This window comes from Carassius carassius, chromosome 27, assembly GCF_963082965.1.
Source record: "Carassius carassius chromosome 27, fCarCar2.1, whole genome shotgun sequence".
NCBI classification, from domain to species: domain Eukaryota; kingdom Metazoa; phylum Chordata; class Actinopteri; order Cypriniformes; family Cyprinidae; genus Carassius; species Carassius carassius.
Genome location: NC_081781.1, coordinates 14,364,595 through 14,381,166, shown reverse-complemented (window position 1 = coordinate 14,381,166; position 16,572 = coordinate 14,364,595). Strand labels below are relative to the sequence as shown.

At 35.6% G+C, this 16,572-nt stretch overlaps 2 protein-coding genes across 5 annotated transcripts in view; both read right to left on the bottom strand.

Annotated features, from left to right (window-relative positions):
* The window catches only part of LOC132106847 (intersectin-2-like), a 45,927-nt gene extending 33,496 nt beyond the window's left edge, over positions 1-12,431 (bottom strand). For all 4 annotated transcript variants that reach the window (XM_059512886.1, XM_059512889.1, XM_059512887.1 and 1 more), the window contains exons 1-2: positions 12,273-12,431; positions 3,649-3,709 (exon numbers count right to left, since the gene is read on the bottom strand). In XM_059512886.1, the coding sequence (XP_059368869.1) occupies positions 3,649-3,655 (7 nt within the window). In that variant the 5' untranslated portion in view covers positions 3,656-3,709; positions 12,273-12,431. The remainder of the gene's footprint in view (positions 1-3,648; positions 3,710-12,272) is intronic.
* A 1,441-nt stretch (positions 12,432-13,872) lies between these two features.
* Positions 13,873-16,306, bottom strand: LOC132107283 (large ribosomal subunit protein bL19m-like). Its single transcript, XM_059513516.1, has 6 exons — positions 16,148-16,306; positions 15,826-15,943; positions 15,245-15,363; positions 14,988-15,122; positions 14,480-14,661; positions 13,873-14,370 (listed from the first exon to the last, which is right to left on the bottom strand). The coding sequence occupies exons 1-6, from the start codon at positions 16,224-16,226 to the stop codon at positions 14,149-14,151; spliced, it is 855 nt and encodes a 284-aa protein (XP_059369499.1). The 5' UTR covers positions 16,227-16,306; the 3' UTR covers positions 13,873-14,148.
* Positions 16,307-16,572: the final 266 nt, after the last annotated feature.

The following is a 16,572-nucleotide window of genomic DNA, read 5'->3' as shown; positions in this document are numbered from 1 at the left end:
TCAGCCTCTCTTTTTCTCTGGGGAGGAAACAAACTACTTTCAGCTCACGTTTCCTGCATTGTCAGCAGAGCTAAGATTGTGGAAAAGGCCATCATGATTAATTAAGCACAGGTCTGTGGATTCATGTGATGTCTTTCTTCACATTAATTTAGCTAATTCAACAAAAGATAAAAACTGTTTGACAGTTTGAGATAATCAGCCTTTACTTCAGGAAAATGGAGCTACTTTTTATGACATAAAAGGAGCAATTAGTCCAACTTTCAACAAACTAGTACCACTAGATAAAAAAATATTAAGCTCTAAAGAAATCAATAGTACTTTGAATATGTTTGAAATTGCATTCACTCACACGGCTAGTAATATCAGTAGTTTAATAGTCAACAGTTTTGTTTTATTTTTACATTAATCTGGCCATGTCCTTATGGGAGCCAATGTCTTGATGGAGAATCTGAAATGTTCTAAACAATTAAAAAATATTTTACATTATAAAACTGATATACTGTAGGCTGATTTGTGCTAAAACTATTTGCAATAACAAAGCAACATCTTATTTTTCGCTGCAATGTCATTCTATTGTTAAGCACATATGATACCAAAGGCAGTTACTACAAGGACACTGAGGATACTCAATGTTAAGTCAGTGAGCCTAAAAGCAGAACCCAGGACATATTTACATTTTTGGTGGAATTGTTGGGACACAGCTCATGAAGCAGAAGCATGAATACATTTTACACAGTATTCAAGGACAAACGATTCCACAATCAGGTCATTTGGCAACGGACTGTGTCAGTGTGGGAATCAGGCAGTCTGTGTGATGGTGTGTTCAGGTGCTCCTTTGGGAAATTTTAATCACTCCAGGCCACACAGTGAAGCATTTACTTGAGGTTTATAACTAATTCAGGCCCAATTAGCTATTAAAGTGGTAAGAGTAAGTGCTTCTCTGTTTCGAAGATTTAGTAGGTTTGCACTTAGCATTAGAGCTCAGACAGAAACAACTACGCAAATTTAAGATCCCAGCTGATATATGTAATTTACAGAAGCATATAAACTTAAAGCATCCAAAAATACCAAACATTATAAGCAAAAAATATCTGTTCTCACTGTGCACTTCCAGGCTCATTAAACTGTGAAGAGGCAACCCTTTACCAAAAGCACTAAGGGGATTAACCACTACATAAACAAATGAACAAGTATTCACAAAGACAAAATAAGCTTGCAGACAAACACACACAAACACATTCCTGAAAATGTCCAAAATGTTCTTTACAGTGCTGAAATGAGGATTTATTTGGAATGATGTAGCAATTTAGCTTCAGCCTATATAGCTATTTACACAAATATGACTTATGTCAAAAACCTACCAGCAGTATTTAAACCTGCAACCTCAGCTTTTCCTACTTTTACCACCACCATGATGCAGCCTTCAACAAATATTTGTTAATATTTTCTTAAAAGTCAGGAAATTGTGCTAAAGAATAAATGCTTCAATTTTACTTCACTTTAAAATCACACATCAAAACACACCCAAGATATTAAACAAACTCCACTCACCCTGCCTGCTCTCTTTCTCTATCTTGGACTGAAAGATGAATATTTTATAAAAACCTTAACAAGAGCTGACATGAACCACATAGTGTCTCAGTCAGTACACTTGAAAGGCTCCTTCAGATTTCACTCACAAACAAGTATAAAGGTATTAAAAAGTTTTTTGACACAAATGGATTTTGATTATAGGGGCTGCACAGACTAGTCAACTAATAGACTAGTCGACCGAATAAATGCATACTCCGAAAGAACTCCACAAGACATGCGTGATTATACCATCTGGATGGTTGAAATTGAACAGGAGAATGCACATTTTAAACACCTTACTGTGCAGGTAAGTTAATCGTCATAGAATTTATTCACACAAGTATCTGATTTAGAACGAGCAGAAATCTGTGAGAAACATAATGACCCAAAGACAAAAGAACTGATTAAAATGAGCAGCAATAGTCTTTTGGGCAGCGCTGTGTAATATGACATCGCTGTGCACAAGGTGTTCGCGTCTCAGCTCCAGGTTCAGGCTTATTTGTTCATTAATGATGTCATCAGCGAATCATCTGAAGTCATTTAACCCCTAATTTTGATATTCATTTATTGTACAGAATTTGTTTGCCGCTTTTATTCAAAGTATTTTTCACTGCCTTCTTTTTTGCAGGTAATACACTATACCATTGTAAAACTATGACAGTCAATGAAGTACCATGTAAAAGCTATTAAATATTAATGTTATAGCAATTCGGTATGATGGTATCATTTAAAGCATCATGGTACTGTATTACTATGCTACACCATCACTGTAGAATGGTGCCATCACAATTGTGATGTAACTGAAGTAGTGACAGTCTTTTCTTTTGCATCGAGACATACATCCGAGTGAAATTGATTATGAGGAAGAAAAAATGTAGGGCAGGGACTTGGTCCAAATCATCGTTTTTTTAATGGATGGAGGCATATCAAAAAGCTTGCCATCAATTGTAAGGGGCAGGGTTTAACTGGATGGAAGTATTGGAGGAGTCCAACATACACCATGAGAGAGAGGTAAGTTTAACATATGCATAGATTATTAATTCATGATAAAATCAATAACATGCATTTAGAAAAGAGATGGAGTGATTTCCTTTAACCTACAAATGTGGTCCATGTTGTAACATTCAAATGTATCAAATTAAAAAAATGTTTAACTTATTTTATTTCACCAAAAATATTAAGTTGCAAAAATATTACACCTACTTACTTACAAAAGGTACCTCCTCTAGGTAATTTTGAAAAAATGTTTTTATGAAAGTGCAGCAAATTAAAAAAATTTAAAAAAACGGTCAAAATCCTTTAAAGAGTTTAGCAAATATTAGTCTGTCCCTATATAAATAAGGAAGCAGTCATTAACAACTTTCAACTGGGTGTGTTCTGTACAAACCCTGCGCTGAATCTAAAAAATATGAACAGTCTGATAACGACATCACTAAGAGTCTGTTCAGCCTTAGAAGATTCAACAACACAAGAACTTCTCATGTTTTTCTCATAGTGCAGCTCTGCTAATGAACTACACTGTAATGATTCAGCTCACAAGCCAAATGAGCTGCATCTGAATTTTTCTCCATAGCCTCTTCATCCTTTTAAAGGCATAGGTTCAACCAAAATTACATTTCGTCATCATTTACTCACCCCTATGTTGTTCCAAATCTGTATGACCTTCTTTTTGCAGAACACATAAGATACTGTCAGAGCTGCTCCCTTCTATAATGAAAGTGTATGGAGACCAGAAGCTGACAAGCTCCACAATAAAATGGTCATAAAAATGGTTCATATCATATGACTATATATCCCAAGATACCTGAAGCCATATGACAGATCTCTATTAAAAAAAATGAAGTGAAATTTTTAAGTGATTCATCAAAAGTCAAGTCTTGGCAGTCATGGAAAACATTTACAGTACTTTCATTGTGTGGAAAAGAGCAGCTTGAGCATTCTCCTACACATCTCCTTTTGTGTTCCACAGAAGAGAGAAGGCTATATGAGTTTTAAAAGACATAAGGGTGAGTAAATGATAATGGGATTTAAAAAAAAAAATCCATGCCCCTGGATTTAAAAGAGCTGTGTTCTTACCATTCATGATTGCAGGTGAGATGTGAGGGACCCTCTACTCGACCGGCTGGCTAATACTCATCTGGAGAAACAGAGAAAGAAAAGATTTTACAAGCAGACAAGCAACAGAGGACACACTATTATGGGAATAGAAAGAGGTGAAGCGAGAGAGAGACTGTGAACAAGTGAAAAGGATAAAATGGGAAGAAGAGAACAAGTAGAGAGTAATGAGAATGGAAAAGAGGGCTTTTAAAGGATGGACAAAGGGAGATGCACCTCTTCTCAACTGCTCTTGAATATTTTGGCCATTGTTTCTATCCATTTTCCTCTTATACTCAATCATGTTGTTTGCCAAAACACACACACATCCAACAAGCCACATCCCCTGTGCTCCATCACGCACTCACACACAAACAGGATATTGATTGTGCCAGTGTGTTTTCGCCTAATGCAAAGCAATTGTTGCTCTCTGTCTTTGCTCTAAAGCCCTTTCTGGGAAATCAGCCCTGCGTCTCACAGCTAAATCTGAGACAGTGCTCCATGGACAGATTGAACAAACAAAAGCAAAACACAAACTCATTACAGCTGAGGAGGTCTTAACCCATTTAAACAGTTGCTGAAAAAATCTACAAGTCCAGTAAGGGTGAGAGTTGCGGTGGCTACAGCTATATTCACACAGCAGCAGGTTGTCAGTCCTTGAAGTACTATATAGTACTCTAAAGAGCCCTTTTTTCACAAACAAATTGTTTTATGTGCTGCATGCATTCCAGTCACAAATGTTAAGGCTTTTAATCTTAATAAATCTTCTGTAACATCATAAAATGTCTTTACTGTCATTTTGATCAATTTAATACATCCTTGCTAAATAAATGTATTTGTTTATTCATAAAAAAAATAATAAAGTGACCCCAATAAGTTAGTCAATCCCAAACACTGACTGTGTGCCTATTTAGTTTCATAATCTATATTGCATGTACTGCAGAAGAACTGTTTTCATTTTGCCTAAGCTGTAAACCTGTAGAACCTGGCTAGACACAAATTCTTCCTAGTTAAACTGTCACCAGTGCGAGAAAGTTTCATGTGTACAAACAAACACTAAAAAAAGTTGGAAGGTGATTTAGTCAGTGACATTACAGGCTAATATATTTGTTTACAAGAGAGCACAGCTTAAGGCGATGTTTTAAAGTAGGCCTACTTCAAATGAGTTTACCTTTTTATATACTTGACAGTTTACGTAATTGCAGGCAACATACAGGTTTATGAAAAGTAATCCATCAGTTACAGTAATGTTCACTGCATTTTTGTAGCATTCTCAAAGAAAAAGATATTTAAACAGTTTAGCATCCATCTGTCTAACGGTTACTTTAGAGCCATTTTCACATAGTTGATTTAAGTTCAAATTCCTTCACACAAAAAGTATTGTCGTAGCTTCATAAAAATTAAGGTTGAACCACTGCTGTCACATGGACTATTTTAACAATGTCCTTACTACCTCTTCCGGGTCTTGAACATGGTAGTCCCCTTGATGTCTATGCAGGATCAGAAAGCTCTCAGATTTCATCAAAAATATCTTAATTAGTGTTCCAAAGAAGAACGAAGGTCTTACTGGTTTGCAACAGCATGAGGGTTAGTAATTAATGGCAGAATTTTTGGGTGGACTATCCCTTCAAATATATATATCACACAATAACATACACGGTTCAACATGCAAGTCATCAAGCTAGTGGACTCAATATGAGAAGAAGGTGAAGTGGATCTCAGTCACAAAGACAAAGCCCTTTATCACACATATACAGACCACATCCACATACCTACATACACAGACAAACATTTTTCTAATTCAGTTTAATCCAATTATTTCATTCAGGGCCTAAACTGGGACTTTCTTCCAGAGGTCAATATAAGGGAATTAGCATTAATATATGCTCCAGTTTCCCTGTTGATAAAGCTAAAACTAAAACATAAAAAAAGGATTTCCAATTGCCATTTATCATTGAACTTAAAATAATTATCTTTAGGAACAAGAGAAAGTCATAATTATTATAAATTCCTGGCTCTGGGTAATATTTGCAGAAAAACTTCCCTATAACATATTAGAGAGTATAAGAGAGATTTTTTTATTTAAACATGATGTTCAAAGCTAAACTTTTGTTAAGTGAGTGTGTGTATGTGTTTATTTATATATATATATATATATATATATATATATATAAAAACATCCACGGAAAACACAAAACTAAATGTCAAAGAAAAAACACACAGTCATCAGTCATGGAATTCTTAGCTCATTTATATGCACATAGTCAATACCTGACATTTACATGTCATTATTAGTTGAACAGGGGGAATATTCTGATTAATTTCTAAATCAGCTTTATATAATCCACCACATAATTTGCATAAAGCCTCACAGACAAACAAGTATCATTCACAGTCCATTCAGACACACTGTTCACGATAACTGAAGTGTTTATGGGAATCAGGGAGGGAATTTTTTCTAGAACATTTTGTGCTCTAGAGATGTGGCTCGGGCTCGGGATGTGGATGAGAGGTTCAGAGGTGTAATGGACCCAGGATGAATTGCTTATTAAAAACTGCTCCCTAAATTCCATTTTCAATTTCACTGTTCTCATGTAGACTAAACTAGATTGAATATTAAATTGGATCTCTCTATCTAATGCTGCAGAGATGAACTGAGAGAAAGAGGAGAGGAGAAGAGAGGACTTCGTACATCAATGATCTTATAGCACAGCCTGCAGATCCATTTTTATTAGAGTAACTCTAATATACCTCTCTTGTTTTTTCTGGCCACGTACACACTCCAGCTAAATACATTGTCACTCTTATTCTGAGTGCTTAATCCTATTCTATGAGTGAAAACCACATTCTATATCTGAATTCACACAGGATCAATCAAATGGTAACAGAAGTAACACTGTTAGGGTTTTTTGTTTATTTATTTTTTTGCCTCTCTTGACAGTAATTTACTTAAAAAGCCAGACTCTGTGATCTCAGGAATGGCTCTTAAAATCTGTAAACAGAACAATAATTTGGAGTGAATCCCCACATTCATCTATGCAATGCTCTTTCTAACTGGAGTTAAAGTCACTGTGAGTCTCACGGTAAGTCTCACAATAAATTTAAGATGGGCAGCAGCAACATTTCTATTTACACCCACACAAATATGTCTCCCCGAAGCTCTGAGAAAACATTACTTGAGATTTGAGCTGCACAGATACAAAAACTGGTCACTACAAAGACAGAGAGACATAAAGTCAGAAACTGCTCCTTCTCTGAATCAATTAGTCTCTTTATAACAACCAAGGGGTTTCATTAGTATAAACAAGGAGAGGCAGATACTGTATAGTTTATGGTGTATTTCTAAAATAATGCATTTGTACCAAGATCATGAATTTGTGGAAACCAATAAAATGATACTTTTGGATGATAAACCTAAATGTACATACCTGAAATAAAGATTACTATCATGAAACTATATATAGTAATTATTAATCTATACTATGTAGTTGTAGTTTAAAACCTATAAATATATATATGTATATGTATATATGTAAAAATATAAATAAGTCTATATTAAGGCTGTCAACAGTTATACAAATTACACTTGTTCATACATAATTTACATACACAAAAAATAGTAAATATTTAATATGCCTATATGATATATATTTATGTGTAGATTTCCTATTTTCCTAACTTTAAATATCTTTAATTTAATGTCCAATTCAGAGATTAAGCTGCTTGCTGAGTTTGTTTTTTTATCTATAGCATAAATTGTTTGAAAGAGTAATAATGACTACTTTAAGCATGCTAAATAAGATACATTTGTGGTTTGTTCTCAAAAGGAGTATTGAATTGGGTATTGAGTCTTACTGTGAGGTACTACAAAGCCTTTAATTGTCATTTGTTACCTAGAACGCTTCCTCATTTGAGTCAGTATGGACAATATCACTATTATGCATTCAGTGTGAATGTGTGTTTCTGTATGTGTAAGACCAGAGTTGGCGTCACAACTGCAAACAGAGTCTGAGCCTTCCAGCCATGAACATGATATAAGCTCTCCTTTACATACACAAACAGACTAACACGCCACCCCGTCCAAAATCTTTCAGTCAAAACAGTCCCAAACCTCATAATCAGCAATACTCATGTCAGAAACAACAGGTAACTCGAAATTCTACCAGTGTGTGTTCTCCTAGAAACCTTGCTCTCTCTTTCATTGTGTAAAAGCACTGTCTGTCCTGTCCTTCTACAGTACTTTACTTCATCTTGCACAACCTAATACAAATGTCCCTTGAAATGTTAGTGATGGACACCTGCGGCACTGGCAAATCAGCATTCAACATATCACTCTCCTCACACAGCACATGTCTGTTTTTGAGTGTACTACCCAGCATGCTTTGTGCAAAGAAGGGGAATAAGGAATCCTCTGTCCAAACAGGAAACAAGCATATGAAACATGCCAGCAGAGACCACACTAGCCATTCAGAGAGTTGTAGCCTACTGAATGATGCTGCAGAGGTGAAAGTGAACAGCAAAACACCAACACAAATTAAAACAGAGCGGCAAATCTCTATATTATATCCGTATGATTAGCAGACTCATATTTATCTCCAGACGCTGGCAAAATAAACAGCAGCGCATCCACAGGTGAAAAGTGAGGCAGCTAAATGAATGCTGTTCTATGAATGCTAATACTATAGTACTTATTTTACTATACCACTGTTTTCAGATTTTCTTGCTGAATTTATAGCCATTGTTGAAACTAAATCTTTTCATTTTGAAGATTTCTGTTCTTATCCCCATTAAAAATATGGAAACTGCATACTTGTACACTACTTAATTTGTGTCAATTTGGGGCTTATTCGCTAATGGGAGGCTAATTCGCCATTGGTTTCCAACATGGCTTTAAGCTCTGTTAATACTGCTTGAAGACAGTTTTACATCATTCATTTTAATCAAAAACCATACCTTAACCATGAAATTTGAAAACACTCTGTTTTAAAATGTTAATATGTTGCCCTACATGATTAGTCAAAAACACCAGCTAAAAATACTTATTTAGCAACTGTTAAGCACATTTTTAAACAGCAGCTTAAAAAAATCACGTTTGAGATATTACTGTGTGTAATTCATGTTGCACAGACCATATTTTACTCAAATACATAATAATAATACTAATAAAAGCTTTTCGAAAACGATGTTAAAAATACCAGTGGGAACCCACTAGCTTAAATTTGCAACCCAGGCTCACTGGAAAAACGTTATTGCCAAATGATATTGCGATGGTTCTTGTACATTTTGTGACACTTTTAAAGTTAAATGTCCAGCGAATGTCATTAAAAGTATGATACATTTTATCTGAAATAGATGAACGTGAATCTGGCAGCATTTAATTACATTGGTTGTGGCAGATCTAAAATGAAATGTCCGGTGAGTGGAGCTAAAAGGTTAAAGCGCTATCCTTTTTTTAAATAATGTACCAGCTACACTAAACCCTACCAATAGCGGTAACAACTGAAAACGTGAGACAAAAACGAGTTGTTCATAAACAGATGTTTGGTACAGTTTTGTATTGAATATCTCCATTACTCGCATAAAAAGGAGCTGCCAAATATTGTTATCAAGACGACTGCCAGATGAAATTAACGGACTGGAAGGGAATTTGTCTAAACATGACAGTGAGTCACAAGTACTCCAAGTGCATTTCTATAGTAATGCAGTCAGGAGAACTGCAGCAACCGATCTTATACCTCTCTTTTATAACCAAGTATCTAAAGTGGAGTTACACAAATAACGCTTGTGCTTCAGTTCCCTTTAGCACGCTTTTCCTCACAGTTCACAGCATGCGTGTCTGTACAAACAGTAGCACAGAAGGCGGGGGCCACGTTCTCTTGAAAGTGCACATTCAAGGAACCACTTGTCTTCTCTACTGCACTTCATTTTACTCAAGTCCACCATCCAACTTGCAAACATCTTTTATAAGTTCAGAGAAGCCTGTCCATTATTCTTATTCCAAGCAGAATATATTTTTTTCCTTAACAGAGGTGCACAGCAACCTTAGAAAAACTTTTAATATTTGAAGGTGAACAAGAACAGTAGTGAAGCTTTGTAACTGTAACTCAATAACTCGATTCATATTCACAGTACGAGATTGTGGTGTTCTGGATGACGCAAGAGAATTTGACTTTAACAGATTTGATTATATTAATAAGTGTTTTGAGGACACATTGTCACAACACACCATTTCATTCCGTTTCTTTATACCTTTCTCTCCTCTTTATATCTCTCTGGTAAACTCTCTCACACACACACACAAACACACACACACACACACACTACTATTGGTATTTAGGGCAGCCAGCATCCTCTAGTAGGAATCAATCCTCTGTGTGTGTGTGTGTGTGTGTGTGTGTGTGTGTGTGTGTGTGTGTGTGTGTGTGTGTGTGTGTGTGTGTGTGTGACATATAAGAAATATTTCTGGGGCACTCCACCCTGTTCCCACTGGGACATTTGCGCGCACACACACACACCAGTTCTTACACAGAACATGGATGGTTGGCAATAAAGAGTAAAAAATCTTACGAATGAGATATGAAACTTAAATAGAAAGCATGTCACATCAACCATTCACATTCACATACACACTTTGTATTAGGCACTTCATACTGCCTGCAAATCTCTGCCTGAGATTATGTCAATTCATTTTAAAGACAAATTCACAATATTTTAAATCATTTACTTCAGTGCATTCTGGGTTATTCATACATACACATTACGTACACTCTAATTCAAAAGTTTGGGATCAGTAAGATTTGTTAATGGTTTTGAATGCAGTCTCTCATGCTCTCTAAGGCTGCATTTATTTGATAAAAATGCAGAGAACATGGTAATATTGTAGGAATTTCATTGCATTTTCAAAATAACTGTGTTCTATATGAATACATTTCAAAATGTAATTTATTCCTGTGTTTCAAAGCTGAATTTTCAGCAGCCATTAATCCAGTTTTAAGTGTCATATGATCCTTCAGAAATCAGTCTAATATGCTGATTTGGTGCTCAAGAAACATATCTTAGTATAATCAATTTGAGAACTGTTATTTTGCTTCATATTTTTGTGGAAACAGATAAAAACATTTCTGAACAACATGATCAAAAGTACTGCATCCTTGCTGAATAAAAGTGTTAATTTCTTTTAAAAACAAACAAACAAAAAATCTTACTGACCCCAAACGATAGTGTACGCAGCAATATGATGCATCATGTATACATGAACATTACCACTATTCTGACTTGCAAACGATTTACGTTTTCCAAGAACAATCGCAATAAGGTATAAATTCTGCTGACATTTACACAAAGATTAGGCCTCAAAAATATCAGAGAGAATCTAAGCGAACATTTAAACAACACAGCATTATTGCAGACCACTGATGCTTTTAAAACAAAACAACTGATTGCCACCCAAGATCATTACATACAAAGGCAAGTCTGTCAGTAAATTAACAACAACTGACAATGATAAATGTAGCCATCTTGATGTATTTCACAGTGGTGAGTTTATCACCGTACCGATAAGAGAAAATAAATGATGGTATGCATATTTCTCCTGACCAGACTCATGCATTCATCATGCAGGTTATTTACTACTGCAACTGGCCCATGCCCCACATACTGAGAGGATGCAAGAGCCGAAACAGATTGTAGCCTCTGTGCTTTGATGAACAGCGCTAGCCTTGGAGGGAAAGCATTACGAGAATATATGGCGGTAGGCACACACTACATAACCTACTTCTACAAAAGTCTGTGAATCTAAATACCTTCAAAGGAAATAGTCTGGGTCAAACTTCACATTACAAGGTAATCTTATGAGTAAGTTCTGAGAAAAACTTTAATGAACGACATGATGAAACCAAAATTTCTTTTCTGACTCACAGCTAGGTCTCACAAAGTTGTGTTGGCCCTCTTGATACTTTTACAACAGGGTTCTATTTTGTTAAGAACACATTAGTTAACATTAATCAATTAGTTATTTTCTCATTTGTATTGCTCATTGTTAATTAGTCCATTTACTAGGACATCATTGAAACTGAAAATATCTATTTAAATTACTCATGTAAAAAAGCATTAATTTTATTAATAAATGAGGCCACTGTTATCTAACTAAAAGTAGATTTTCTATATGGACTGAGGCTGGATGATAAGAGTGATTGTAGACACAGGTATCCTGGAGGCAGGTGCAGTGGGACAGGTGTGTTGCATCCCTGACGACACTTTCAGCGTCCCACTGGGAAGAAACACTTACAATGATCCAGCTCTCATGTTTCAGCTTATTATACAGCTTAAACCAGATTGAGGTGCTGTATAAGTTCACAACCTGCACAACAAGTTTGTCCGTTATGTGATTGAAATGAATGACTGCGATTCCGTTCCTTCTCGAACACGTTACGGGCTTTTGTTTCGAAACTGCGCTCTTTTCTCTCGGACATAATGATAAAGCGTCTAAAAAATGCTCATTAAACATTGGACATATAGAATACTAACAAATGTTATATTTACAAAAGACGGCAACCTTACTGCAAGCATCACAATAGAGTAGCTAACTGGAAAATATAAACGCTTACCGTGCATATCGAGAAAGAGAACGACAGTTTTATTGTGATCTCATAAAAACAGAGCCAGCGTAACCGAAAATATCCTCGGGTAACGGGAGACGTGTTGTTTTGGCATCCAGGTGAAGGAGCGGCTGTACCTGCTCACTGCAGAATAGACCGTGGACTGCGGCGTCGTTTCACTATCCACAAGTGATGATAGGGCTGACGTCACTGACAACAGCAGGGTGGGCGGAGCTTCGCGCGCACAGATGTGCACGAGGATTAGGACAAAATACCATGTCACTAAAATAATGTGACAAGTTCACGCTGTGGATTATAAATATCGAGCAGAGGGTCTGAACTGAAATAGCACGCCTGTAGATTAGAAGTAACTGATATTAAAATCTGTGCACACCTCAAGTGGAGTTTAGCGAGATCTTCATTGAGCAGCCACTGTATTTCAAGACGTTGCGGATTTTGTATTATTATATTATATATATTATTATTAAATAAACACTCCACTGTAAAACATGCTAAACCATCTTAAATTCGTCTGCTGCTGTCCCAGCATTGGTTTGGTTAGGTTAGCTTTGGGTTGAAAAGTGTCCAGAACCACTCTAAAGTCATCTTCTCATGCTGGTTTAAATTGTTTTACTCAGCTATTAAACTATGAATATGAATTGAACGTACATTAGAATATTAATAGAATATTAAAGAGGAAATAAATATTAATTTACCCTATAACATAGAGTACATAAATATGCATGTTTCTCTTTAATAGTCTTTAACCTATACATAGAAGTAACTGGGTCATATTAAGAGCTGTGTTTATATAATCTATGACCTCAGTTTCTTAATATTATTCCATGAATTCCATTCCATGTATAAAACACCCGAACTGCCTCCTACTTTTCATTTAGATGATTCAAAAGCTTGGGGTCAGTAAGATTTTTTAATATTTTACCAAGGCTCCATTTATTTACATTTAAAAAAGGCAAGAAAAGAAATGGTAAAAACATTCATATTAAGAAATATTATAAAAGTTTCTTATTTGAATATATGTAATGTAATAATACATGTACTGAATTAAGCTGAGACTTGTCATAGCACTTGCATATCATTACTCTTTTGTTGATTTTGATTGCTTCCAATGTCCTCATTTGTAAGTCATTTAGATAAAAGCTTCTGCCAAATGACTAAATGTAAATTACATTTTTTTGTGATTCTTTGATGAACAAAAAAAGGTTAAAAGCAGCATTTATTTGAATACAAAATCTTATGTAACATTATAAATGTGGTTTTATTGTCACTTTATCAATTTAATGCATCCTTGCTGAATAAAAATATTGATCTCTTAAAAAAAATGTTTTCCTTTATGTAGTAGTCCAATTTATTTTCAGACTGTAAACAATTGCAAAATTAGACTACATGAAATAACTTCAATCAATTTATTTATTATTATGTAGGATATTTAATTTGCTATTCAGATATCAATTTACATTTTTGGAGTGTTCTCTGCTGCCCTCTATTGCTAACAGTGACTAATTGCAAGGCAGCGGTCTCACCGCCTGCACAACTGCATTTGCAGACACTAATGGCACAAACATAAGACGATAAACAACAGCAAAGAAATTATATTATTTTAATTGAGGATGGTTATTTGAAGATAAGTGGTTGAGCTGGTGAGAAGCATGTAAAATACACACACATGAAAAGTTCCCATGTATCTGAAGTCATCTAAATGTTTTTCCAGAATCCATTTTGAGGCAAACCCCACAACCAGAACCACATCAGCATGTCTCACCAAAGTCAGATCTTTTCAGCATCTTTAAAGGGGTCCCCTCAGCCTCATGTCCCTTTGAAGGGATTGTCTCTGTCCAGGCTTGAAGTGGTTTCTAAAGACTGTTCACTTTCTGAGATTTTCCTGTACCTCCTTGAAGATCTGCTCCTCTAGACTGGATGTGTCATACTCCTTCAGCATATCATACGGCCTCCACGGTTCTGCCCACTTCTGAGCATGCTCCATCATCTCCGGGGTCAAACATAGGTCAAAGCGGATACCCTTAATGTTAAACTTGGGGCGCTCCCAACGTTTAGACCATGGCTTTGGCTTCATTTTTACTTTTAACTACAAGAGAAAGAGAGAAACAGACAGGAAATGATTTAAATGAAGTGGCTGAACACCACAGGTGTACAATTTATCATTACTGAATGTTACAGATGACAAAAATCCTTACCGGATTGACCGGAACGTCTCCTGTTATTTCATAATGGATAGGTTGCATGTCAAAGTCGAACGAGCTGTACTCAGGAAGAGCATCTCTCAAGTACATGAGATTGTCATCCAGTCTCTTTTCCAGCTTCAACACTTCAATCTTACGCATACGTGGATTGTACAATTCAAAGCATATCTCCACTCCTACAGTGAATGAAAATTTATTACTGTGCATTTGATAACAAAATGGCAACAAAAGTCATAAAGCATTAGATACCATGCATAGTGGATACTATGACTAAAGTGAAAACAGTACAAATCAGAGCAGTAGGGTTGCAATTGCGGATTATGTTGATAATCAATTAATCTGTCAATTATGTATTTTAATAATTGTATTAAAAGACACTTTTTACTCTAGCATTTTTTTTATTTATTTATTAATTGTTGCAGCACTACAGAACATATAATGCAACGAAACTAAAACAAAGTAAAATGAAGCGTTACAAGGTTTTTTTTTTGGTTTTTTTTACCTTGGCCATCAACAACATTCCTGAGTATAAAAGTAGCACCCAATCCTTTTCCAGAGCGCTGAATGCAGATTCCAACAAAGTGATTCAAGTTCTTATTCGCATGAGCATCAGTCATGGTCACTGCTAAAATACTGCCTACATGAAACAATACAGAGAATATTTAAGGGGGAACAGCAAGGGATATTTTTCAATCACAAATCACCATAAAACGGAGGAGTCTTGCAGTGTAGTGTATTACAATCATCAGTATTTCTTACCAACATAAAACTCCGGAATGTTGAGAACTTTCCGTCTCTGTATCATGTCTTTCCGTTCTGCTAAAAATTTCACAGGGTTTGTGCGCTGACGAGGAGGGATGAACTCTGGACTCAAAAACCTAATCAGACATGTATTTTGTGAAGCAACTGAATTATGAAACATGCTACTAATAAACAGTTTATGACAGAAATATTAAACGGCTGACAGTAACATCCAGTGATGCAAACTTTGTCAAAAATGTAAAAATTCAGGCTACCTTTTAAATGGTTCATGGCATTTTCAACCTCTTGGGCAACGTGAATGTTTGCATAGTTTGAAATAAAAATATTATTTGCAAACATCTCAAAATGACTACAGTAAATTAATTATTTCATTATTCCTTTAACAGTTACAGTCTTGGTAAAATTATTCTTAATCATTCACATATCTACAAATGTTGCAAACTACATGTCATTTATAAATGTTATGCTGATGGCAGGTTCCAGTTAACCTTTTCTAATGAACCTCTTATACCTAAAGAAGCTGTCAGGTGTAAACTAAAGTATAATCATATGCATTTACTCAAGATCAACACACATACCTTCGCAGAGATGCTTCTTTCTGTGTTTTGTCTATGATAACTGGTTTGGATGGAGGAGTGAATTTTGGAGGTCCATCTGACGCTCCTGCGTGCCTCGGTACAGACGTCGACAGAAGTCCTAGGAATAAAATTAATACGATGCACGTTTACAAATCAAGTTAGGTATCAGTAATAGTAAACGTATTCATTACAACTGGCTGTAAACTCAAACTACCGCAGAGTTATTCACTTGAGTTTTAATGATCGTTTCATTAGTGGTATTTTCTGTTAGTACTATCTAATATGGACTTGGTAATGGGGAATATAAAGCACAGTAACATACGTTGGTTCTGAGGGAAATGCCTTGAAATTCGTAGCAAGCCCATCATTTCTCTCGTCCTCCTTGTGCACGCCGCCATCATGTTCGACCTCTGACAGAGGAGTGTATACAAGAAACATTCTGATTGGCCGTCTAAACTCAAGAACGATGACGATGACTGGCTGGATGATTTGAAAACTAAAATGTTTTATGCAGTATGAAATATTTTTATGTTAAATCTTTGGCGCTCTAAACATGAGTGATATTAATGTAACAAATTTGAAAATTCACTGTTACAATGAATAATATATTCCATATTAGACCGTCCAAAAACAAATTTGGCTGTTATAAAGTATTCTCAAAGATTCATATAACGTTAGTGTATACCATAGGTGTATACTTAGATGACAAAGGTGTCAGTGACGTGCCAGTGGCCAACTACCCACCCT

Bases quoted from the DNA above. Each gene is read 5' to 3' on its own strand.
- LOC132107283 (XM_059513516.1), bottom strand. From the start codon at position 16,226: ATGATGGCGGCGTGCACAAGGAGGACGAGAGAAATGATGGGCTTGCTA. The intron at 15,944-16,147 runs GTATGTTACTGT...TTTTATTCCTAG, and splicing joins GCATTTCCCTCAGAACCAAC to GACTTCTGTCGACGTCTGTA. The intron at 15,364-15,825 runs GTATGTGTGTTG...ATGTCTGATTAG, and splicing joins AAAGAAGCATCTCTGCGAAG to GTTTTTGAGTCCAGAGTTCA.